The sequence below is a fragment of the Zophobas morio genome, unplaced genomic scaffold (assembly GCF_036711695.1).
Source record: "Zophobas morio isolate AGI-343-1 ecotype UQ-CSIRO unplaced genomic scaffold, CSIRO_AGI_Zmor_V1 ptg000021l, whole genome shotgun sequence".
In the NCBI taxonomy this organism is placed as follows: Eukaryota; Metazoa; Arthropoda; class Insecta; order Coleoptera; family Tenebrionidae; genus Zophobas; species Zophobas morio.
The window spans coordinates 5155467-5183094 of NW_026972126.1; the positions used below are offsets into that span (position 1 = coordinate 5155467).

Genomic DNA, 27628 nt, shown 5'->3' on the forward strand with positions numbered 1-27628 from the left:
ACCACCGATTCAATAATAATTCACTGTTGTATAAAAATGTAACTGTGTTTTGCTTCTCCGTTACGAGTTTTGTTATGAAGTAAGAAAGCATGGTGATTAGCAAATGTAACGTTATTTAATCTTTGGTAACGTTGCAAACATTGACAAATATAAAATTTATTAGTTTATATTAAGATAACGAAAGAATAAAAGTTGGTTCCAAAGAACGACATGATGTGTTTGTCCAAAAAAATTAAAAATATGGCTACATATACAACAGACTGATCTCACAATAACTTTTATTTTATGATTTTTAGAAACAAACTGATATTTAGAATGCAGGGCAAGACTTTTCTGAAAGTAAGCTTTACCAAAGCTATTAAAGTAAATTACTTGTTCAACTCACTATTTAGATGTCATATGAGTGGAATATTAAACAATTTTAAAACCTCCAACGGAAGTTCATAATCATATGTATATCGTAAGTACTAAATAACGCAACATGTCACCAGCTACATAGCTTTAATGTTTTACGTGTGACAATTAGTGAAAATAACGTGCTATTAAATAATGTTAGTTTCATAATACTGATATGTGGTTTAAGAATGGTGTCAACAAAACCAGCGCCTTCGAATTTGGCGATTTTTATTAAGTACATTTTTCGACAGAAGGTTGATTACTGTTTAAAACAAAAGATAGTTGTTTAACGAACAAGTTGGTTAATGAAGGCGATTAACGATCGAGGCATTTTAATTACACGAGCGACCGAAGGGAGCTAGTGGAATTAAAAATCGCTGAGATGGTTACTCGCCATTAGTCAACGTGTTACAAAATTTTTCCGACGATCGCCAAAACATTCAAAATTCAAATCACAACATGCATTTTTCGTATGCTTTTTCGTACTTGTTCTTCGATTTTTTGGGTATGAGATTTGTTGTCGCAATGTATCAGTCACTATTTATACCCATTTTATTTTAATTAACACTAAAAAACACTGACACTTTTCGACTATTTCTTGTCGAAAATCGACGTAAATTTATTGCAAAATTTCCTGCTATCTTTCTAGTGAGATTTGAAGTTCGTAAATAGCAAAATACCAACATCTTTTATACCACAAAAATTAAAATATTTAAAATAATGTTTTATTTAATACGCAAATTGATTACATTTACGTATAAATTAATTTGATGTACAGCAGTTTTAAGTGATGTTTTAAGACCAAAATTTCAGACATTCATACAGCATGTCATGTAATGCCATTTAGTGGATAAGTATACACTACCAGACAAAAAACCCGAACACATGATTTTTTTGTGATTAACTGCAATTAGTCAAACTTTTGTAAAAAATAGTCCAAAAAGCAAAACATTAATGTATTCATTAACAGAGAGCAAAACTTTATTCTAAAACATGTGGAAACAAAAAAAAAGTAAAAAAAAATTGTAACACTAAAGATTAGCCTAAAATTATAAATATTCAAGTGTCCGGGTTTTTTGTTTGGGAGTGTATTTTCACTTATTTAACTATTTCATATACTAAATCAGTCTATTACACTTTAGTTTAAAATATTTTGAAAAAGACCAGTGCTAGCACAGATTTTTTAATTAAGTTATTAAATAATATACACGTATTTGAAATTTAGTAGATATTTCTGTAGCTAAAAAGCTTGAAGTAAGAGTAGTGCAGGAATAAATGCATTACCTATGTGTATACTTGGTATAAGATATTTTAAATTAAAACAAATTTAAGCAACTATTTATTATTTTCGAAAATAAATAATAATAAAAGTTAGGTACTCTACTTTGGCAACTAAAAAAGTCCGATAAGCCACATACGAGCAAAAAGTAACAAATCCGTCCACTAGGTACATATTTAAAACACAGAAAGCTGGTAGCATGCATATCAACCTTTTGAAATGCGGGTACACAATTTGATTGATGAGTTAAAGATGATTATTATTATCAATTTTTTTTTTCACAACCGCACATCCAATAATATATAGATACGTGTTACGTCTCTTAAAATATCAATGAAAGTCTCTCGTTTTGCCACAAACACTTTTTTTTACCAATAAATCGGGGGTGGCTCTTTCTAAATTTTTCACTAAAATTTTACCGTCGTGACACAGAGGACGATTTTTTATTAAATATTCAACCGAATTCATTATTACCCGCGATTGAGTTACTGCTGCTGAGCATTGTCGGAAGGGGACCGGGTTCGAATGAAATGCCGCGGCTAGACGCATAGTTTCCATGGTAACGGTGTAAACAAAACGTCTAAATCAGCCATGATTCCATCTCCGTCTCCCGCTTTTATCAGTATTTCATCAGCAATAACATACCATATATCCAAGACACAACATCTTTAGATGTAAGTGGATGTAAGTTTTGATAGTTATGTATGACACAAATTTTCGGATAATTTTTTAAATATTGAAAATTACTATTTTGCTATGTCCAGTGGGTTTACAGACGTTGTGCCCCCCGGCACCAGCCGCCCTTGACATTAACTATTTTTTTGTCTTTTTTATGTGTATATTAAATTAACATGAAAAATACAACACCCACAAAGAATTTAGTTGCAAGCATCAAAGTTTTCGTGTAATAAAAAAAAAATAGTTGAGCAAATGATTAGAATGTCAAAGAAAAAAATTTGAAAAAATGTTAAATGTTAAAATTCAGTAGTCCTGGGAAAAATCGATAATAGAAAGAAAACAATACAAAAACAAAATATCATGTTGATGAGTTGTAGATTTTAATTAATGCTGTTTTTTTCAAATCTTTCTTGAAATCCATTCAACTGACAAAAAACTGCCCAAAAGTCAATATATGTTTCAGTATTGACAAAATTTGGTGGAAATTCATTTTAAAAGTCACTGATCACGAATTGGTAGCCACATTTAAATTAATCAAAATGGCGGAATCCAATACGGCATACTTTTCATTAAAAAAGTGTTTATTCTGAACAGCGGTCCTTCCTTATTCTTTTTATTAAGTTTTACCGCAAGACCAAACAGAACTGTGAATCCAAATCGTTTAATGGTCACACAAAGTCATAATTATGAACGGAATATAGATTTGTATTAAGTGTGAAGAGATATTTAATTTTAAATTAATATTTTGCTATAGAAACAAAAATTAAACTCAAAACTTTCGTAACAGAAATCACTCACATTAGGAAAGCAACAGTTCTATTACGTCTTAATAATAACACAGGGGAACAAAAAAAATCAAATTTTATGCGGTATTAGCTTTGATTGTACTTTCAGTTACTGCTATTGTTGTAGTAATCTGTTGTGTGATCAGAACATTTGAATTGACTCTAGTTCGCAAGATATAGCTCTTCACGAAAATTCATCCAAAAATGTTATTTTCAAACATTTTCCATCAAATCTTTCTTTATTACAGCTTTATCTTAGCGGTCAAAAATTTGTAGGAGAATCATAAAACAATAGAGTATCGCCATTGCGTTGCCAATATCCTAGACAAATATTTGAAAAATTAGGAATTAACATGAGCATTAAAAATTCATTTGTTGCTTAGCCATTTGGACCCATTTCCTAACAGTCTTAGCGAGTCCAACTAATAGCAGTGAAAATGTTTTCACCACTACATAAGGGTAGTGGAAGAAAGGTACTGAGGCCAATGGAAGCGCAAATGATGACAGATTACTGTTGAACTTCAAAAACAAATTGTCTTAATTCGAAATATTGAAGAAAACCCTACAAAAAACATGTTTTTCTCTTTTATTTTTATTTTTGATTAATAATAATGTATACCTAATATATATTAGCAGTTTGGTTTGAAAATAACAGCCTTAAAATAAATTTCATATATTTATTACGTATCTGAGGTCGTATAATGAAGATCCATTTATCTCAAAAACTAGAGTCATTATCTCAAAAACTAGAGTCAATTCGGCAAATCTAATATTTTTTTCGTATTCAGCAGACTTTAAATACCCAAAATCGACTCTCAAAGTGGTTACCGCAGATCCACTGTTCCCCGGTGTAATGAATTAATTAAATCTTCCTCGGTTGTTCGAACTCAAGAGGTTGAAGTAGAGAAGAAAAACTTTATTCAATCATTTTTTTTCCTAGTAAATCATGATTCCAGTTTTGTTGCTCCATTTCCATATTTTTACCATTTTGGCACATACATTTCAAAAGATTTATCCAATTTGTTTGATATTTTTTTTAAATATTTTTTGATGTTCAGCTGCGACAACACAGTGTTTTGAATAGTGATACTTCAGGTTTTTTTCGAAATTTTTAAATGTGTTCAATATAATAATGTCGTGCTTATAGACTCCAGCGCATTATAACAATTTTATTTTACAAAGAAAAGTATTCATAATTAATTGCTTTTTCTCCCAAAAATTGACATTTTGCGAACCCATTTTTATATGTATTTTTTCGAATTCAATCGAGAAATAAGTACATATTTTTCTGACTAGTACGTAAAATAGAGATTTTGCGGACTAATCATTGCTGTTTTTAGGAGAAAAAATGTTGTTTGTAATTCTAACACATATCTAAAAAAGTTTTTTCGGCCTAATCTACTATTCCGGACTCGGCTATGCCTCGTCTCTTAAAGCAAAAATGGTATTTTAGGTACTTGTAAGAAAAATAACTATTTACATACTGTAAACAACTTACCTTAAAGATGAACGAACTGATGTTACCAAAATTAAAATTAAAATTAAAACGTTATAAAAAAAATAGATTTAGATAGATTTAACTGTTTTTTTTAGATTCATAAAATGATACTCAAGCCAGCCCCAGGCATATTAAAGTAGGTCCATATACTGACGTTCCAAAATATTGCTTGCGAGATTATGTCATAATCTCATCAAACCTTCTACTGCCATAGTCATTATAAAACGGATTTTTTTTTTAAATCCACTTTCTAAATGACATTTTTTTTTGGTTCAAGTGCTAAAACAAACCTTCGAAGTGTCAACAAATATAAATTTTGTAAAATCGCCACACCAGTTCTCCAGCGATCTTGAAGATTATTTTGTTTTTAAATTATTTATTTTGTATAAGTGAACACTAAAATCCAGTAAAATGGTGTTTTTGTGAAACTGATTTTTTATTATTTTTTTTTTATATATATTTTATATATCGGACGATAAACATAATTTGTAATCGAGATCTCCTAGGAATTCAACCTGTATGTCTTCTGTGCAATGATATATTTAAGGTTGTGTCTAAATCTATGTCACAGAAATTTTTTTTATCAAAATTAATCTTATAAACCTAATATCTGAAATAGATGCCGAAGAAGGCAAGAAACAAAAATATTTATAAATTGATTTTTTCTTTTTATTTAAATTTTACGTCAATTATTTATGAATCAGTTTGGCTGTACCTTTAACAACTGTCACATGAAACGTCCCTTCTGACCTGAATTTTCTATTTTTTTTTTTTTTGTTATAAATAAATAAATAATCTTTACATTGGTAACAGTTATTTTCAGAACTTTATTTGTCTTTTTGAGTATTCGTTCCAAAATACTATTTCCATTGAAGCAGAAAATGTTATAATTCAAGCGGCTTGGGATGAATTCCGGGAAGAATTTCCCAACAACTATGTTTATTTGTCAACGCGTTATAAGAATATGTGATACAAATTTCCGAGGAACGTCGCCTCTACAAAGAAACGAAGGCGAGGCAAGTTCAAAATAAGGAAACTCTAGAAAATATTCGCAATGTTAAATAGGTAATGGAAGAGACTCCTCCAGCATCCATACAATATTTAGCGCAGCAAGTGGAATTATCCTATGGAACTTGTCCAGCAATATTGACGAAAGATTTAGCACTCTTTCCTTATCGAGCAACGTGTGTGCAAGAATTACATTAAGCCGAATTTCGAGCTAACGTGTGTATTGCCGGTGGTTTCTTGACACAATTAATGACCGGTTTCTCAAAATTTCAGAATATCCGCATATTTATGTTAAGACTCCCTTTCAGTCTCAAAAAATGGGTATTTGGGTTGCAGCTAGTTAACAAGATGATAATTCATGTGGCTAACTGGATTATTTATTGTAATTCTCTTCAAGGTAACCTTACTGCGGCTAGATATAAGCCAACAATTTTGGTAGATCTTTTAACAAAACTTCACGACAATAAAATGGAAGTAAGTAGATTATTTTCAACAAGACCGGGCAACAGTGCATTCAGCTAAAACTACAGTAGCACTGTTACTAGTATTTTTTGACAACCGGATCATTAGTCGAAATACAGAGAATATTTAACCCAACATACCTATAAGATCTTGACTCTAGACTTTTTTGTCGCCATATTTAAAATCAGAAATTTTCGAACACATGTCAATAATTTGGAAGAATTAAGGTTGAAAATGACAAAAAAATTAACGACATAAACAATAATGTAGAGATGCTGAGGCATGTGATCGATAGAGTTAAAACGAAGGGCAGACTTATGATTGGAACAAAATTGGCAATATTTTGTACTCTACTACTGTAATTTAATTTCATTTACTTAATAAAATTCATTGATCTTGTACCAAGTTCCCTTGTAACTTCACATTTCTTTTATTAAAATTCTTGCTAAAAAGTGTTCACAATTTTTGCTTTTACATTATTTGCCATTTTTTGACTTTTATCATGCCTCCATAACAAATTATGTTGTTCACCCGATCTCACGACACCTGAAAGAAATAAAACTCAGACAATTCGAATAAATAATATATTTATCATCATACTTAATAGTTAATTTGATATATTAGTACTGCAGATCACTGAATAGGAATACATTTAAAGCTTGATAACAATATTATTCACTTCCATTTGATTTTTAGCGTTTGATATTCGTTGTTAATGAAATCTTTCTATTATTCGAAAAATGCTAAAAATAATGCAATGACTATTTCATATTTCAAGTAACAGCGTATAAAGTGGCAATAACAATATTGTTACCGAGTTTATGGTACATGAACTTAACTAAAACAGGACGACATGCACGAAGAGTTCAATTCTATTCTAAACAATTTGAACTTGCTGGATGTATTGCTGTACTATGTGTTGTTTATTACTAGTATTAACGAATACAGTACTGGAATGTCTGGGACGTTTATACACAGGGTTCTCATTTAAACTATATTTACAATTTCTTCATCAATAAATATGAGTCATCTTCGCCAAAATTCCGCCATTTCGTCTGAAAACAAGCGTACGTTTGATATGTGTTACAGTCGAAAAAATTGAAACTGTCAACGTCACGTGATCTAGAAATGCCGGAACTCGCCGAAGCCGCCTATCACTAACAATATAAAACATTATTGCACAAGGTTTATGCGATCGTCCGATCTTCAGGTGTTCAGTAGCGACTCTATACTGAACGGGTTAAGTCTTCGATTCTTGTCGTCGTTGGCGGCGGTCAGATCCACCCCCGACTCCGGGACAGAGGAGAACATCCCCTGTTCCCCACAAGAGTAGCTTTCTGATTCTGCGCCCGAGTCCCCCACTACGTCTATATCGCTATCACTATCCAAGCCCTCCGCGCCCCTCTGGGCCAGGTACTCCCGTTTGAGGGCCACGAGGTCGACGGCGATGCCCTTGGCACGCAGCTTCCTCGCCTGCCGTTCGAGAGCTTTTTGGAGCTTTTTCCTGCGACGCGCCCTCTCGCGCGCTCGCAGTTCGGCAGGAGGTATGGGCTCGCCAGAGCAGGACTGGGGGTGAGCGTTGTGAGCGGGTCGACCGGGGCCCTTTTTCGTATGCTCCTTTTTGCGCCATTTCGCACGTCGGTTTTGAAACCACACCTGCAAAGAAAAATGTACGGCTTAAACTATAATAATAAATAACAGTTTAGTTAGATATTTGCACGAAATGGGGGATGCTATATTCAGTAGGAAAATAACAGTTTTCAATAAAATTAAACTGCATGCGCAACAGTTGGCAGCATTCTTTTAATAATTTTACGATGGATTTTATGGATTTTATTCTAAACTAAAAGAAACATTCAGATAATCATATATGTATTTATAATATGTCAACCAACTAAGTTATCTTTTTTACAGATTTTTTGTTTGACTGTATTGTATTTTTGTTCTTTTATTGATTATCTCGTCTGTTTCATGTTCTCACATGTTTTATTATCCTTATTCTTATTATTAAAAAAAAAAGTGGGGAGCAGAGACAGACATCTATGCTCCATCAAAATGGAATTTAATTAATGTACCTTTCGGCCTAATTTGTTGTGAAGCCTATTACGATTCATCGCATTTACGATTTCATTACCACATAAATTGTTGGAATCTTCTTTTATCTCATAACACTGTATGTTTATTTCCCCTATAACACCCAAAATACAAAATCACAAAAAACACCAAGTTGAAACGGAATTACAAAGGACAGGGTGTTCAAAATCTTCATGAAAGTTAGCTCAGTAAGCAAATAGTTTTGACGAAATTATACTAGATGGGTCTGATATGTGGACGATGAAAACAACGGTCCCAATACACAACTCTGCGGGAACCCAGGCACAACCACCGGTTTAGAGGGTAACGAATCGCCTACTCTGATATAAAAAACACCTTAAAATTTGTAATATACATATATATGTACAATACTTTTAACACCATATTAGAGATACACCGTCACACTATTGATTAAGTTCAAGTGCAGAAACACGACTTATCCTTTTAAAATTACTTAAAAAATCACTAATTATAAAACATATTTTTAAAAACTGTAGTAAATTATCTTAGTGAGTAGTTACGCGCCATAAATTGTTAATGATTTAATTTCAAAGCCCGAACCTTTCATCACATTTTTAATTAATTCACTTTAATGTTCTATTACTCTCTTCATAGTTGAATTAAAATTTAATTAGTAATTTTACCAGTAATATACATGCATATTACGGTCTGGCATTTTTTCATAAGAAAACCCATTCAGTTCTCTTCAGAAATCGGCTTATTGCAACACTGAAAACAAGATAACTAGATAAATTATCTAGATAATGTCATGAAGCAGAACTCTGAAAATCGAAAAATGTGGTAGACAGATCAAATTAACGTCTATTCCCTGACGTTCGAGATTTACACCTTACCATCAGATAATTATCTTAATTAGCGTTAACCGATCATTTTAACTCCTGGCTTTAGAAGACTGCAAGGATGTTGCATTTTTTACCGCCATTTGGTGGAGATCGTCTGACATTTAATCTTTCGTGGTTTTCAATTATAATTCCACTGAAGGTAGTACAGGTATGTAATTAAAAAATTAAATCTAACTGTTTTTTCGCATAATTAACGTTTTTGTTCTTACCAAATGAGTTCATATAACGTTTATATTTTTTAGAGGTAGCTAGATGTTTGCAGAACGACGAAAAGTGGTTTTAGTAAGGTATTTCAAAAGCAAAAAAAAAAAATTGAAAAATTAACTGTGGACTAAAACTGTGTATTTTATTAGTTACTAAAGTTTGAAATATGTTTATGCCACGTTGTGCAATTGCGATTAAATAGAGGTCTGAATTTGTCATTGTTTCCTCAGTTTCCAGGAAATTTGTCACTCGAAGTTTCGAGCATACACAGAATGAGCTTGCAAGAATCCGAGAGGCTCTGATATATTTCTAGAAAAATAAAGACCACAAATAATCCAGTTTGTGAAGGACGTATATACTTCCTATTTTAGATAATTGATTTAATAATTAATTGCCGTAGTTGTGTAAAAAGTTTTAAATTGTGTGAAAATTGTGACAAATTAGCCACGTACTTTGCAACTTCATATTACTTAGTGTACAACATATTGCCTCTGTTAATTTAAACGACTTGAAGATTCAAGTGTTGTTACTAAAATTTCAGTTATTAACAATGTTGCCAGTTATGTATCTAATTTTAATGATTAAGAAAAAAGGAACAGTCTGATTACCATGAATTTTTCCAAATTCGGGTGGAAAAGCACGCGGAGTTTCAAATTTTTATAGATTCAAAAACTGTGTGTTTATGAATTCTAGCAATATTTACCACTGACGGTCAACTTTGGTTTCAAAACTGAACAGCAGATCGTGCAAGATGAAATAAAGCTCGGATAATATGCAAAATGCATATTCTGCATATTTAACAATTTTTTTTGCATTTAATGCATACTTACATGTTAAGTGCAATTTTAAACATATTTTAAAATTTTTGCTGCATTTTCGTGGTAATTGGTGAAAATCTGAGCCGGATTTTGTAATAATAAATAGTTCTACAAATGTATTTAACGAGGGGTTGGAAGAGATGGAAAACCTAGAATGGACTTGTAATTATTTTATTATTCGATTTCCAAATTCATTCATCATTCGCCTACGAACTTGGCAGCAGAGCAGATGATCTGACAAAATTAACGGATAATTTATACACGGTTGCCCAAATAAAACGAAACAGACGGGATCGTAGGCGCTGTCCTTGAAATGCTCGAACAGGTCGATTTTTGTTTTGTTTTGATGTTTTGTATGTTAAATGCTACTCCTATTTAAATTTTATAAAATAACATACTCCTGTAGTTGTGTTTTATGAATCCGCTTTGAATTTTTACCCTATAGGCATCCAAATTTTCGGCAAATATTGTACTGTACTGTATAACAACCTTTTACACTAGTGTAAGGGCAATTCACAGCACACTCGAATGGCGCAGGCGTTAGAACGTCGCCCTAATAACCCGAAACCGATCCTCCATAAAAAAATCGCCAAATCAAATTTTATCTGTTTTCTCCGAAGCTGAAGCTAATGTCACGGACAAGGCAAGCTGTCTAAATGCCCTTAAACTAATTTTTTTCTCATGGGTATTATAAAATATGCAAAGAATTAAAGAAAATGTAAAATACCGGCCGAAAATTTTGAAGAAATTAAATCAGCATTTATTTGTCATGTCATTCTCAACGTTAATGATTTTTTTAATGTCAATTTTGACTTAATTTAAAAAAATTGCAAACTTCTTTCGTAACTTCGAAAGAGTTAATAAAAGAAGAATAAGTTTTATGAGTAGACTTGTTGCAATTTTTAGCGCAAAAAATGTAACTGTAGCAAAAATTATGTGTGTATGCCAAGCGCGAAATGTTTTCTCCACTTCCGAAATACTGACTGAGGTCGCCGATTGAGTAACTTTCTTTCGCATGCGACAACAAATCTCCTTGCCCTCTAGGTACACAAAGAGCTTTTGTGAAATATTTCATTAGTTTCACGCTCAATTGAGAAACATTGGAAACTGTAGTCAACAATTCTTGATACAAGATTCACCTTGACTAAGAACTATTTTTTTTATTTTTCTGTCAAAGACAGGGAAGTAAGTTTCGGCGGGAAAGTCAAACAGTAGCGGCGTCAGTCAGCTCATATTCACTTGAAGGTGTGTTGATGTGTGCCAACAACATTACAACCAATTTAATGCCACCGCTGTATGCAAATGAGTATTACACAGGTGCAGAGTACTATAGGTGTTCGACTAGCAATTGATGAGGCAGGTAAAACGGGAGCAGCGAGTTGGTAACGAGTGAGCGAATTTATTCGTCCAATAAAGTAATCATCGCTTTTATGCAGCACATATGAAGTCATCAACCTTAGCACAATCAATTTATATGTATATCATGCAATTATAATAAACTACTACCGTGATACTAGAGATGATAGCGCCAAAATGAACCCTAGGGCGCTGTGTAAACGGCTCAGGCTACACCAGGCTAGCCACTACACGCCAGTAAGACATACAGCCAACATCACGCCCCCAAATTACCATGTTAATTATAGTGGTGTGCCTTTGGGGTGCTAGCTAGCGTGACGCAGAGCAATATTGGCCAAACTGAGGCTAATTTTCATTAATTCGTGTGGCCGCGTCTCGTTTTCTCTTTTATTTTATCGCGCTTCACGCTAATGGGCCAGATAAAGACGTGGCATTCACGTGTGGAACAAAACACCGACGAGCTTTAATATTGGCTAAACTGGCAGCTGTACGTTTTGTTCGTGAGAGATATTTGAGCCTTCACTGACAGGGTTTAACTTTAACCGTGATTTACGGCCAAAGTACCAACAATTAATTCTTTGCTCGTTATCTGATCGTGGGCTGAAATATTAATTGGGCTTATCTTGATAACAATTAGCACGTTTAACTCGGCTGCCATTACCAACAACTTCTTATCGACAATGTTTCCAACTTTTACAGCAGATAACAGCTAGGCTTCGCTACTTCTTCCTCTCACATCCGCTCAGACGAGACCAGTTTATAAATCGATAAGCTCAAATTTTTACTTTGTTGTACATTCACCACTTTCAAGACATAGAAGTTGACTCAAGAAATTATGATATAAAAACATCTAAACAGTGTTATAGGAAGAGAATTTTCACCTAATTTTCTAGCGAATAGAAACATACCACAAGCTCCATGTAACATTATAAAAGATGGTGATTTTTTGGGAGAGCCAACAAGGTTTCTACTTTGACGTACGTATTTTTTTGCTATTTTGCGAAAATTTTGAAAGTTTAGTCTCTTATTTCAGTAGGCTAGTGCACTTCATCTAAGATATTTCAATGCTGACAACGTAAAATTAAGTCTTTAATCCGAAAACACTTGCCAGAACTACATTTCAAAAAGGTTTTTTTACATCCCGAGCAGAAACTAAGCGAAGTAGTTGACGGGATTATTTTGATGAATTAACTTTACGTTTTATCGACGTTTCAGGGCTTGTAAAATACGAAAATGTTCGTATCTCGTTTCCGCCTAGTTGGTGCCTGTTGTCTCCTTCTTGGAGATTGTATCTATTATAGACTAATAATAATAATGTATAAAACCACATAATTACGCATTATATTTAGAGATTTTCTTGTAGGTGCTAAAACTTTTAAAATTTGTCTATATGTTCTCATTACATATAACATCATTTCCTATTTTTTTAAATAAGTATGTCCTTAAATCTCATTAGAAATTTGTAGTGTCAAATGTTCCCGTACTTGAACGTTAACAGCGTATTTACATTTTCAACCTTATACATGCGAATTGTCTTACAATACTAGATATTATTTGTAAAATTTTATAGTTTATTCTAAAAGCTACACCTTGGCCAGGCATTATTAGCATTATTAGATGATTTCTAAACGTCGATTACAAACGATATTTATTGATAGCCTCTGTAACGTTGATCATATCTTGTCAAAAATATATTTTAAACATAAATATTGTATCCGTTAAACAATATACCTTGTTTATGGTTTGATAATGTATTTCTACTTTCCAAGGCAAACGAAGGAATGCAATACGTAAGTATATAGGGTTTCTCGAACGAATGGCTATTTTCATGAAAAATTAGGTCTCTGATATCCTTCTGCATAACAGTCGTCTGTCTATTTATTGTCTGTCTGTCTGTCGCCTGTCTGTGATGATTTTTATTATGTTGATAATTTTCGAAACTACTAGACCGACTGTTGTCAAATTTTATACGTCCGATGTCGTGTAGATAGTAAAATGATAACCAACATTTTTCTAATCATTCTCACTAACACTTTAGTGAAGTCATTTCAAAATTGTATCGTAACTATTATTGAAATTTGGTAAAATAAAATAATCTTGTTCTGATGGTTTATAAATTCGTATTGACTTTTTCCCTTGTGCCTTCAAATGTTGGTAAAAAAATCTAATATGAATAATAAACTTTAATATTAGTAAGTGTATTGAGTAGTGTGCTCTGCTCGGAACGCGATGGTCCTGGGTTTGAATACTTTTTGCGGATTTTTTTTATAATTTCGGGACTTAAGCTAAGCAACTATTGTAATAGGGTCCATACGACGAATGACTACTTCCATGTTCTCGATGTTTCATTTATCGTCTTAGATCTGTCTATCTGTGTCGACACACATTAGATTGTTGTCAAATTTTATATGTGTGTTAAGAATATCGTGAATATGGTCAAACGCTAACCAAAATGTGTCTGATCATTCCCACCAATGATGTGATTGATGTGATGACGTTCCCTCAAAATTTTTCCTAGCAAATAATATTTCAATTTTGTAAAATAACATACTTGATGTCTATGAATCCGTCTTGAGGTGTTGCCCGAAGTACCCAAAGTTTCGCAAAAAAAAGCATTTTTATTTTAGGATGAATGGAACTACAAAAAATATTTTCTTATTAAATATGTATTATTTTTCAAAAAAGTGGTAATTATTGAATTGTATTTCAGGAACGTGGAAATCTCTCTCTACCTAAATAACCTTATCTCAATTTTTTGTTATTTTTTAAACACTGATTTTCACAAGATTTAACTGCAACTTTAGTCTTCACTATTAAATCTTAGAAGATGTTCTGAGATCCTTGGGATACTTTTAACAGATTTATATGTATAAGTGTAGCAGTTCGTGTAATTCTCCATGGTCAAGGAGATTGTTCAACCATTGTTGGCCTAAATGAGATTAACAGGGCTATAAAATTTCATTAATATACAAAAGTGACGTCTTTACGATCCATATTTTTGTCTTCAGGTGTTTTCAACTTTGTAAATGAAGGATAAAAATAATACAGAATAACAAAAATTGAAAAGCTATTCGCTTAATTTTTTTATACATATTGAAAGTTAGAGCTGACGATATATATCAAGTGCAAGTATACAGTGTACATATATGCGCTTATGACGATTCATTAGTTAACAATTCATTTATATCTCAAATTTATGCACAGCGACAGTAAGGAAGTGATACGATAAACGTTTAGCGACTTACAGGCAGTTCAAAATGTGCTGCAGATTCTGAAATTTGCCCTTATTTGCCCTTATTTTCTTTTCGTTTATACAATATATTGTTATAATAAGTGCAAAAAACTAGAGTTACTACTTATTAAAGTTTCTTTGGTTTTACCGACGAACTTGAATGAAATTGAACTGTACAAGCCTTTTCAAAATGTAAATAAATTTCAAGGACCACAACTTCCCACTGTAGTTAGTTAAGATCATAACCAACATAAAATGTTAATAGATTTTAAAAATAATCCTATTGCGATCTTTATTTGTGAATCTTTCCATGGCCAAAAAATTTGAAGAAAATTTTAATAACGTGGCAATGTCTCATTCGAATTTCAAAAAAAAAACTGCAGCTACAAAACTTAAGGAGAGATTAATGAGAATGTGTAAAAATATGTAGGGTGTTTCATTAAAAAAAAACTAAGTTGTGTGTTATGCGTTTGCCTTAAAACCAGAACACTCAGTATATTCTAAAATAATTTCAGAGTATAGTACTCAAAGAAGCGTGCAACTTTCGTTTCTGATTTTTTTATATCCCTAAAATTAATGAGATATCGAGGACCGCGTGCTTGGTGACTCATTCTGTATATGTTCGACTCTTGCTTTTAAAAAATCTTCTTATCGTTAATGATCAATTTATTTCCATATTTTCTGTAAGTGTTTTGTCTAAGATTTTCTTGATCACTGACAATACATACTAATACAATTTTATGGCATAATTTGCTTTATTTTTGGATGACTAGTTTTATCAAATATAATAAAGTAGTTGGAGTAGCTGTTTTAACGAAAATCACAGGAGGTATTATTGGTTACAAATGCGGCCCTTTGCTGTCCTAAGCAGATGGTTTCTGACAGTCTTATAGTTTCCCTAGTTCTAATTCGATTTTATGATGTGTAAAAGTTAGCTTCATAGTCATAAATAAGGATTTAATCATGCCGTTACCAGTATACAGCAGTAAACTATTGTTAAGGAAATTAAGTTTTATACGATCATAAAACCGAATTAAAACTGGGGAAACTATACTAGCATTATTTAAGGTTTTAGAGTTTTGTTGTTCGGTTCTTTGACTTAAGTTGTTTCTTTCACTTAAGCTGTAAAATTTAGTAGCATATATTTTTAGTGATCGCATTATACTTTATGAAAAATTTCCAGGATTTTATTAAAAATTGAACCCAACAAAAGTAGAACACATTTGCTTACCCTGAAGTAAGTTTTATTTTGAGAAATTCACGAAATAAACAAACATCATAAGAATTTATAATACCCTGACCGCAAAAGAAAATTTGCTACTCGGAAATATTTTGCACAACCACTTTAAAAATTATTCATTTAGCTAGTGATTGTTATGTTATTAACGAAACATTAATTCTTGACACAGGAAGCTGAAATTAGCTAAACAGAAGGACCAGCTAAATACAGAATTAAATTTAATTTAAGACACTAACAGAAACAGTGTGAAATTTTAGGGGCGGTTTTTTTACTGGTCAGTAGGTATAGATAAATTAGTAAGTAGTTATGTATCTATACTGTGCTAGCACTATATCTATATAGGCGGCTTTTTTGATTAGTTAAAAAATAAAAATAAAATATCCTAATTTTTTGGAGTAGCTGGATATTTATTTGCGTAAATATGTTTGTTAGGATAATTTGAAATTTAAAAATAATAAAAATATAATTATTAAAATATAGTTAAATTAAATGAGAGCTATATCGCTTCTATTAACAGAATCATGTTTTGTGGGTTTGAACCGTGTCAGTCTTAAAAACTTAAAAATACTTTCTGCGTTTCGCTCACTTTTGTAAACTCCTTCAGGAAGTCAAGGGCAAGAAAAGCAAAAAGTTCGAGGGAGAAGAGAACGATGCTTGCGGTAAATCTCTTCTCTCCAAGAGGGATAAACGTCAAAACGTGTCAAAATTGATAAATCCAACCCGAAAAACGTTTTTCTGTTATTAATTCTCGGCGTGAAAGGCATATTTGCTGCTTTATTATTGCGAATTTTAAAATTATAAGTGTTAAAAACGCAAAGTGTCTTTAAAGGAACAATTTTAAGCTTATTATTATCCGGAAAATGATCGCAGCAGATGCGACCTAATAAGTAGTACACATGTAATTTAAATTCATAAACAATTAAGAGAAATTATACTTTGCTACTTTGCTAAAAAACTTAATAATAGTGTTGAAGTGTGTCCGAATAATACCGGCACTATTTTGTGTATATTTAAAATAATTTGAAAACCGTAATGAAAGTTGTTTTGTTATTTTTTTTATTTAATATATAGACTACCGAAAAACAGCACGTATATCTATTTTGGTCATCTGACATTTGGCTAATTCTTTCTTTCAGTAATTTTAACGCATCTGTTCTTATTTAGTGCTTACGGCCATTTATTAAAAAGAAATTTATATTATAAATTTAAAATATACGAAGGTTAGTGTGCCCAAACAAATACGATGTACGAAACCTGTTTAAAAAATATTGCACAAAATTTAAAAAATTGTACAAATGATTTTTTTCTATAATTCTGTTTGTTGCAAGTTCTCATTTACAACAAAATTTATTTAATAAATCAATGCGTTTTTTTTTATTTTATAAACTAGCGATTTATTGCTGCACATTAGTAAAGAATTCAGTAAGTAAATAAGAATTTTATATCTTGTTATCAACTGTGCGAGCAATGAGAAAAGCAAATTCAAATGGACGACAAAAAATGTTTTTAAGTAAACACAATCGGAATTTAAAATATTTTCATTTATAACTACAATAATTTCTGTAAACATTTATTTTTAAATGAAAAATATGTTTGTTTAGCATTATTCTGTGACGTTCGATGTTGATAGATTCAGCGGCGACTAAGCGGCGCTGTTTTACATATAACAAAATCACTGATGGCGGTAAATTGGCACGACAACACTATTATGTGTGAAAAATAGTTTGCTATATGAATAAAGTCTCTCAAGATATTTACATACAATTTCCTTACAATGAGTAGCGCATAATATGATTACGATGCTTAAGTATGACAAGTACAATATAATTAAAAAGTGAAACAGGGAGTCAAACGTATGTACACAAATAAGTATAGGGGAGAACGTATTGTTAAAAGATTATTGATTTTATTATTATCCCTCAATGACCGGCATTCAGGCAAGATTTTTATCAGTGCGAACACTAAGATCAGTTTATTATTACATATTAATTTTGTAGTAGCTATTTAAATAAAACAGTATATGATAAAATTTACCATTGTGAATCGTGAATCTAGACAATCATCAAATTAACGCTGAACACGATACCAAATAATACAAACAATACTGCCAACCATAAATCTGTCACGTAGGTAACCAGGCGATATTTGGATAACAATGATTTTATCGCTGAGGTCAAATTGTTGTATTTTTGTAATAAACGCGTACCTCTAATTGGCTAATATGACCATCAAATGATAACGCTGTGAAATGTAAAGTAGTTCTCATGTCACTAAAGAAAAGGGCGTAGCAAAAAGAAACAGCGTAGTAGGAAAATTACGTAGTTCCTCAAGCATTTTTTGAAGTTTTTCATAGCTAATTTATACTCATATATCACTATAAATAATGATTTTAGCATTTACTTAAATTAGAAACTTATATTTTGGCTTTGTCAATTTATTTTAGATATTAATCCATTACTTTGTTGTAAAGCCGGAACTTCTTTTCATAAAAAAATATCATAATTAAAGCTGCTGTAACATGCAGTATTGTCACCAAAAAGATGTCGTTCAGCAAAATTAATTGGGGCATTACGTGGACCAAAAAGTACGGAAATAGAATTTGCTTTAAAATAAGGGTAAAGTCATCGGGAAAGATAAATGTAAAGAGGTAAAGTTTTCCGATAAACGTACTGAACTTCGCTGATGCCGGAATTTTCCGGCTATTTTAGATCGTTATCGAACTTTCAGGATTGAATTTTGCGACCGTATTATTAGGGAATGCCGCCGCCTTACAAGAAATTAATTTAGATAAAGTCATTAAAATTGATAAATCTAATTTACATATCCGTAAATTCGTAGGTACGACCGAATTTCTCTATAACTTAATAGGAAAATAATTACAGAGTGCGAGGCGGCAGTGTGTTACAAAAACCATGTTAATAAGAGCTCTTGTAACATTATTAAGTGAGTTACAAACGAGAATAATGGAGAAATAATAACTCATTTAAAATCCATTCCGTAAACTTGCACACGGAAAATTGTGATAAAAATGCAAATAGCATTGACGGTCTTTTCGATTTGTGGTTTATTATTCTATTTTTCGCGGTGTCCCGATAGAAATCTTCGATTTTATTAAAGTGTGGAGATTTTACGACCCACCATAAGTTTGCTGTATGCTTGGATGATGAAAACACATTTCGTTAGAAATACTTGTCAGGCTACAATCTCATGCTTATGGTACTAAGAAATCTTTATTTTATTGGAACGAAATTGTTGAATATTGTGTTCAACTGTTCAGTAAAGAAAATATCCAGAGATGAGTACACATATTTGCTTAGCGCACTTACTTATTTGGTGCACGATTTCAAAATCCTGTGTTCTCGTATAAATAACGGGTTTAGGATTATGATATATAGGTATGATGGATTGTTTGTGGCTACATGCACAACTAGGCGTGAAGTACATATACTAAGTAGAGTTGTTTTTGATGCAAATGAGATGTGTAAAAACAGTGCCTAAAATTGCGTTACATTTTGTGAATAGAAATGTTTATTTAATTTTGTAAGAAAAAAACGTACCTATATTTCGGTTATTTGTAAGTGAAGACATTTAGAGCAAAATAGGCAAATAGCACAGTGACCGAAACGTCAAGTAGGGTGGAAATTTTGGACAGTAGGTACTAGCTATATTCAAAAATCCACTTCAAACAAAACAATTGGTTCGAAACGCTTTGTTGGTGTTCTAAACACATCAATTGTTGAATAAATTTCACTAACAGTTATGAACCTCCAATCAAACAGTGAAAATGAAGAAGTCACTAATTTCCAATCAACAAGTAATAACTAATCAGCTCAGTTCGTAGTTTCAAGTTTGAAATAACTGTAATTGTTATGTTTATTTAAATAAAAATTATTGTCTCTTATTGATGTTCAAATATTTCCTGTTACCCACGCGACTTTAAACCACTAGTGTTTTAAAAGCCTATAATTATGCACGCATCTGCATGTTTTAATCTACGATTATGATGCAGGTATAAAAAAAATAACTATTATGTTAGTAAAAACTAAAAGGTTACTATTTACTGAATTAACAGTAAGAAGAAGTTCATTACGTAACTTCAGCTGAAATTATCGAAAAAAGCTCTAATTACTGTATCACAAAAAAGTCACAGAAAGTGATATAATAAATTTCTATTAAGTCAAGTCATTTTTAAAACTTGAATTGCTCTTTTCCTTCTTGTGCGTAACCCAAGGGAGTACTATGATAGGATTTATTTGGCGAATGATTAATTTCATGTTTTCTCATCATTTTTACTTTTAGACTTCTAGATTTTTCTGAAAAATTCAAAATTCTACAACGTTTTACAAGTTAAATTAAAAACCACAAAACCGACTGCTCTGACAACTTGCAAACAATAAAAATCAGAATTTATGAGCTGTTTATTTTCAGTAATAACTTAATGTTATCTCAAAAATTATTAGGTAGGTCCCACCTAAATTCCGCAAAATATTGTGGACCCTAAATTTCTGATTAATCCAATAAAATTCACAGAATCAAATTTTATAATTTTTTTTATAAACTGGATTTGAGTGACTGGTTCAGGGGGGAGGGAGCTTTTCTCTAATTAACTTCGAACCAATTACTATGTATGTATGTTATATACATTTTTATTTTCTTCAGGTATTGTATTGTTACGATTGATCGGTGAACAAAATCGGCGTGGATTAAACTCAACAACTTATTTCTTAATAACTCAAATTTACACCACTGATTACACAGCGATTATGTACAAAATAAATACGGCGCAACTTCACTGGGTTTTCTCGATACTCGTTGAACTAGACTCGACTGAATAATCCTCGTTCCCGAAGATGGCCTCTATTTACTTCCGTTTTCAGGTTTTTCCGTAGCGAACGCCATTCTGCCACGTGATCGTATATACTAGAACCCATAAGCGTCCTTTTTGAGAGTAAAATAGCATAGCATTTTTCAAGCAAAATGGTAAACCAGAAGTTTTAAGTATTTTGTGCAACCATTTGATCTTTTCTTACGGTTAAGAAACAAATATTCTGCTGCTATACACACATGATAGTATGTATAGTAAAAATGTGTTACTCTGCTTAATGTGATCACAACGCATAATAAAAAAGTTCAAACTGAAAGTAATTTAAAAAATATAGGTAAGTATTTAACTTCTCATATTATGTAACAACAGTAAAAATGTGGACTTCTGCCAGGAACCAATTATATTTTTTTAAATTTTTTATGACAAATTCAAAATCCATATGGCAAAATTGAAAAATATTAATTTCTTTTATTATAAATCTGTGGGATGTTTCGTCTCAAATGATCGGCTTAATTGATTCAACAAGTGTTAATACTTAAAAACCCCAGACACAACAAATTATCCCTTAAAAAGTCTGAAATTAATAAGAGAGTCGTTGTGACCGTTAACGCGCTATGCCGACCTTCACGCGATTCAAACCTGACTCTTATATCGTTTGTGTTATGACCTGATGATCATGAAATGAATGAAGTGATTAATTGTTATTATTATCAAACAAGCAGCATCCCGATTAAACCAGTTCCAAACAAAAAAAAAAAAACGCATTGAAATCGGTTCATCCCTTTGAGAACTATGCCATCACAATTACTTACTTTTCTGATTATTTTTAATTACAAAAGGCGATACCCATTTTTGTTGTAAGCCTGAAAGCATTCTTCCATTCTTTTCTTCAAAAGCAAAATGATTTTCAGTACTCCAAACTCCATAATTTATTGAATTTAGATGAAACCATGCTTCATCAGAGAAGAATGACAAATCTAAAGTTCCGTTGTCGTTCATGTTGTTGTCAATATTTAGCTAGTTAAATTCATGAACTGACGTACTTTATAGGGATACAAAGGTATGTGATGTTCTTTTTAAAATTTTCTAAGTGTAGAGATAATTTCTTCAAATATTTTTGAGGATTTATTTCATCCTTTCCTCAACGACGTCTTCACTAATTGGAAGTCTTCCTGGTGCCTATCGTTCAGAAAAATTTCCAGTGCTGTTGAGTCGGTCCACTATTCTTTTTATGTGATTGTTTAAAGACTACTCCTCGATATTTAAATCAGAAAATGTGGCCAGAAATTCGTCCTCACAAACTTGAACAGAATATACCCAGTCCTCGGTCACATTTAATATCCTATTTTGATAGTAAGACAGAATAATAAACGCATTTTGTTCTACACAGTGTACCCCATCTTAACCTAGAAGAGATTTTTTTAATCTTATCGTACCCATTAATTCGTTTCTAATTGCGTTGATCGCTGTTATGCAATTGTTGCAGTTTTAATAAAAAATGGGTTTTACTCAATTAATTTATAAAAAGTGGATTTAGTAATTGACATCTCATATTCTGACAGGAAAACAAACTATCCAGTTGCACAGTACTGGATAGCACTGTATCAACACTACAGACAGAAATTTCGCTACAACTGCAATGTACTCGAATTAATAATTGTGGCACGTCTTCTCATCTGAATACTCTTTCTTTTCCAACTAGGTAATAAAGCTACGTACTCGTTTCCATACACAATTTTAAAAGTGATCACATCCTCTGAACAAAGATCTCATCTCCTATTTGTCACTAGAGGCCGCTCCAACTTGTCAGTTGTCATATATATATGGTCCTATGATTTTTCAGCACACATTGCAAAAATCAATGTAAATATACTAACTCCCTTTTTAGGTGTAATTCACATTCTTTAGGAAATGTGTAAAATAAAGGATCGCAAACTATCACGTTCGTCGTCTTAGAGGGATTCATCCGGATTTCAAAGCGTCCTTCTTTCAAACGGGAAAATTAAACCAAACCCAAGATTTATCCGAAGATCTTCCATCTCCTCCTGCAGTCAGATTGGAGCTGTTACCACTCGTATACAATATTATATTTAATTCATATATCGTGTATTCGCTTTACAGGTTACAAAGCTTTTGAAACATGTGGTCTCTATTTGGAGACACCAGAAAATGTAAGAGAAAATCAGATTTTCTTGTGTTTTCTTTTCTTGCAAATTTTATACCAGAGTTTTCTATTAATCCACTAAGTACATGGATCAGCCAGACCTTATACGGAGTGGGAACTGACGCTAACGCATCTGCATGCAGCGACTTCCGTACTTGCTCGCAAAGCTTACTGTGTTCAAATCTTACAAAATTGTAGTATCGGCATCTTGTATCCAAATTGAATTCTTCAATTCTATTGTGGATTCTGTTTTAGTACGACAGGTATACCGTTTTTTGTTATACCTTATACCTTAGTAACCAATTCTATCTAGATTGTAGATGCATATGGTTTCATACCTGCGATAATATTATCTTAAACGTTTACCTAGTGCGATTAAGAAAGAGTGTTCGGATGAGAAGACCTATCACATTTAAATATATAGGTCAAAGGATTTTATGACGTTCGACTTTAAGTGTGCTAATCTTCTCATCCGAAGACTCGGTTTCCAACCTTCCCAACAAGCCCTTCGAATATTGTTGCAGATTTACTTTAAAGTTAACGACAATGATAGGTTGGGGCGCCCTCTGGTGACAAATAGGAGATGAGATCGTTGTTCAAAGGGTGTGATCACTTTAAAAATTATGCGTGGAAAGGAGTACCTAGCATTACTACCTAGTTAGACAAACAAGAGTGTTCGGATGAGAAGACTAACACAATCAAGGTCGAACGTCATAAAATCGTTTGACTTGTTTAATTTTGTGTTTTGTGCATGATTGATAGTGATGACACAATGTGTTTCTTATATTGGACAAGTAATATAAAAAACGATAACCGAAATACAAAGTGACAGGTTATTACAGGGACAAGTTTCAACATTACTACTATAAGCGGGTATGTACACAGGGAAATGTGTAAATCATTTTGACACCATTTCTTCTCTAGTTATAAAAGGCACGTATTGAACGATTAATTTGCATCCAAATTTTATAAAACCTTTATTAGAACGACCTGTGGCCTGTGGATACTTAATTTAAAAATATTAGAGAATTATTTAACCAATCAAAATCAAAGTAAAATGATGATCTCACTTAGTGCCAAGTAAATTAAAAGTAAATATTAATTTTTTTGATATTTCAGTATTAACTAGTCAAATTTAATGGACAATTTTTGAGTGTGCCATCATAATAACCATGCAGTTTTGTCATTCAAAAAAAAAACAATTACTTTACTTTGTTGTAATTTTTATGTCTACCTTGTTGAGAAAGCCCCATCAGCTTATCATCACTTTATCACTCACAGTAATAGGTTAAGAGAAAAAATTCATCGCTGCGTGCTCATATCAATTTTATGTAAAAGACCGTGTTTCCTGTTATTCGTAGTTTGATTGCGTTAAATCCCTGGCCGACACTTGGCGAACGATTTGAATAATACGAGGCTGTTGGGGCTAAATCTGCGCGGCCATCAATTTAAAAACAATAGACATATCGGCGAGCTTATGGTGGCTGGAACGGCGGTCAATATAGCGAGTTTAGTGTGTATCAGAGTGTAATCTTGCGGGTTCGCGATCGATCTCCTGGGAGGAAACCTCTTCTTCACCCTCTTTCAACCTTGCTGACCTCAGATCGTACGCTATTGGCTGTCCGGACTCGATATTTTCAGAAACATGTGCTGTTTACACCCTGCTCGGTTTTGTCTTTCGGTGAAAATGTTTGTCGTAGGGGTTGCGAACAGTCATTTGAGGTATAGGGATTATTTTGCTCTGTTGGAATGGTAAGCAGTTAAGGGAAATGTTTATAGACATGTAATATAAAATAACAGGAAAAAATGGGAATAAGAGTAGTAAAATTGTGCTTGATTTTGGATGTTACAACAATGTACTCTATCTTTCTCCTTATATTCTTATTGGACTTCAGCATGTTCTCACATCAGGAAAGAAGTTAAGTATAAAATACAAACACATTTTTTCTTACACCTATGTAGAAAATTATTCGTTGTATTATGTGCAATGATACGCATGACTGGAGCAAAATCTCATTAACAGTTGTAGGAAAAGTATAGTGTATTCGCAGAATTACCGTACGGTATTTATTTTCTTTTTACTTTGTATAAAAAACGGTTTTTATCAAACGTATGAGGCGGTCCTTTGCTATATTTTAATAGATTAAGAAATAAAATTGGAATGTTTCGCCCATTAATCGTACCTAACGTTTGGATGTTATGGGAATTTACCTAGGTGCGTTACGTTGAATAAGTAAATATAATACAATTAGTTGAGCGAGGATTTTTCATTAGTTGCAATGTTTACTACATGATTGATAATATAAAATCCCCCTTCGCTAAAATTATGTCATTAGTGTCATTCGTAACCTCTCATTTAAGTCATCGCTTTTGCTGTTCTAAAGTTTTTCAAGTGTGAATAAGAGTAATTCTCGTTGATCCCAACTCAAAACAACAAAAGACTCGTTTTGAAGAATATCTGGTCAAATACCCTGATTTGCAAATTCAAGAATCATCGTTAGAGGCTCACATTACAGATGTAATCAACAGATATTGGTCGAATTGGCAGTGTCAACAAAGGGAAATCTCCTGGAAAACCTTCAGTATCTGCGGAAGTTGTTAATAATTTGAGACGACTCGAGCAGAATCCGCAAACATCTTTGAAAAGATTAGCTTAGCAATCAGGAGGTTCAAAGCATTGACGAAAGAATGTTAGAGAACATTTTTTAAATTAAACAGAAAGTGTACCTGTTCCGGCTCGAAGACCAATGTTCGAAACATTGGTCTTCGAGCCGGAACAGTACCCGACACAAAATGGTAAACATTTTCAGCATTTAATGTGATGTTTAACCACAATAAATTTGTTTCTATTATTGTAATGAATTAGTTTTGTTTTTTAATAAAATATGAAGAATTTAGGCAAACAGTTATATAGATGCCTGTGGTGTTTGTCGTGAGTCCTTGGGCATTTAGTAATAAAGTGATAGGCGACAGACGTTCATGACCTACTTCTAAATTACAATTCTACAAACCAGAAGGCAATCATGAACGAGTAGTGTCAAGTCAGTCTACAAATTTTAATTTCTTGCTGGAAAAAGAAAGACTAATACCACCAAAAATCGTTTAGTATTAGTATAAGTAACGAAATTTTTCGATATGCTTTGTGTTTTTTTAATTCTTTAATTTTTCGATTTCACAGTAATGTAGTGACATTTTCAGCATTCCATTGCAAGGCTCTTCTGTAACTCTAAATTATGTACCGCAAAAATGAAGAATAAAATACGAAAAATCGTATGAAAATGATAAATTTGTTGAACAGTACAAATTAAAGTGATTATTGTACATGCAATCAAAATCTTACTTATTTGTCATTTGGATTTAAGCAAATAACTCGTTGTTTATTCTAAAAGGCAATTCCTTGGTATCAACTAAGGAAGTCGAAAACGTTTTCAAGAGCAAATATTTTAACAGGTATGATTTTTACGACTGAATGTAACCTGTAATGTTAATTTTGGGTACTTTTCTATTTATTTTGATAGTAGAAAGTACTTCCACAAAATGGCTAGCAAATAGGTCGTTACATTATAGGTGATATCGATATAATACTGGCCCGCTGTTTAAAATAACACTTCAAAACATAAAAACAAAACAAAAAATATAATACACACTTTTTATGGCCATAATAACACAGAAAAGCCTGCACAGAATTTGAGGATTGTTGGAAAATATATGACTCGTAAACCATTTAATTTAGCGTCATGTCGATTTTTCGCTAGTTTAAACTTCCTTTCCTATTCCTCTCACGGTTACAGTTTTCCGCACCTTTGCAAAACAAAATACCTATTGACAAATTGTTTCATTTTGTTATAACAAAGAAATGTAGAGCAGGTTTTCACGAAAATTATTAAAAACATTTTTCTTTATAAGTTACTTCACGGACTCTATGACTGTTCCTACTTACTTTCTAAAATCTCTCTACAGGTTAATTTTTTTTTTTTCAATGATGGTCAACAGGCAATAGACAAATTTGGCGAACACTTGGAGCAAATGTGTTTTTCATATTCCTATATCACGTACAAACGTTGCGGTTACTTCACCACTAATTGAATTGCTAACTGCAGAAAGGGGACATGTCCCATTTTTTACCACAATAACATTCGTACATAATCGTGTTCTAGAGGTCTAAACACATCTTTACTGCAAAAACGGGCCATGTTTAATGATTTAGCTCGGGGCTACAAGCGGATGAAATTTACGGTTACATCAGAAAAGGGATATGTCCAGGAGATATCGACTTTCTGCACTAAACACCGTGGTCTCAACGTCTTAAAGACTAAGAGCTGAAAGATTCTACACAGTACCTGAATACATTCAAATAATCTCTGCAGCATCAAAGAATCCTCAGAAATTTTCAATTGTTGAGGTTCCTAGAGATATGATTTATGATTTTAAAAGCTGGTGGTGAAGATTTTACAAAAAGACATGCCTAAGTAATGAGTCTTACGGGAAGCGCGTACCACGCAGTCAGAAAAAGTCATTTGCGATTGCTTCTTTTCATCAGATAACTATTTCCTCACCTAGCGAAGCTGTTTGTCGAGAGCTGATAAACGGTTTACTCACAGACACTTTTAGATTGAGAAATACAGAAAAGAATTTGGCTTTTCCTACAACACAAGCGTATCCCGAAAAACTAGCCATCAGCCAGAAGAAAATGACGGATATAACAAACACTTTACGATTTATCCCA

At 32.4% G+C, this 27628-nt stretch overlaps 1 protein-coding gene across 1 annotated transcript in view; it reads right to left on the reverse strand.

The window, feature by feature from the left end:
- Positions 1-6738: 6738 nt before the first annotated feature.
- Positions 6739-27628, reverse strand: part of LOC135132998 (homeobox protein unc-4-like) — a 75741-nt gene continuing 54851 nt past the window's right edge. The window contains exon 3 of the mRNA XM_064061218.1: positions 6739-7762. Within this exon, the coding sequence (XP_063917288.1) occupies positions 7313-7762 (450 nt within the window). The 3' untranslated portion in view covers positions 6739-7312. The remainder of the gene's footprint in view (positions 7763-27628) is intronic.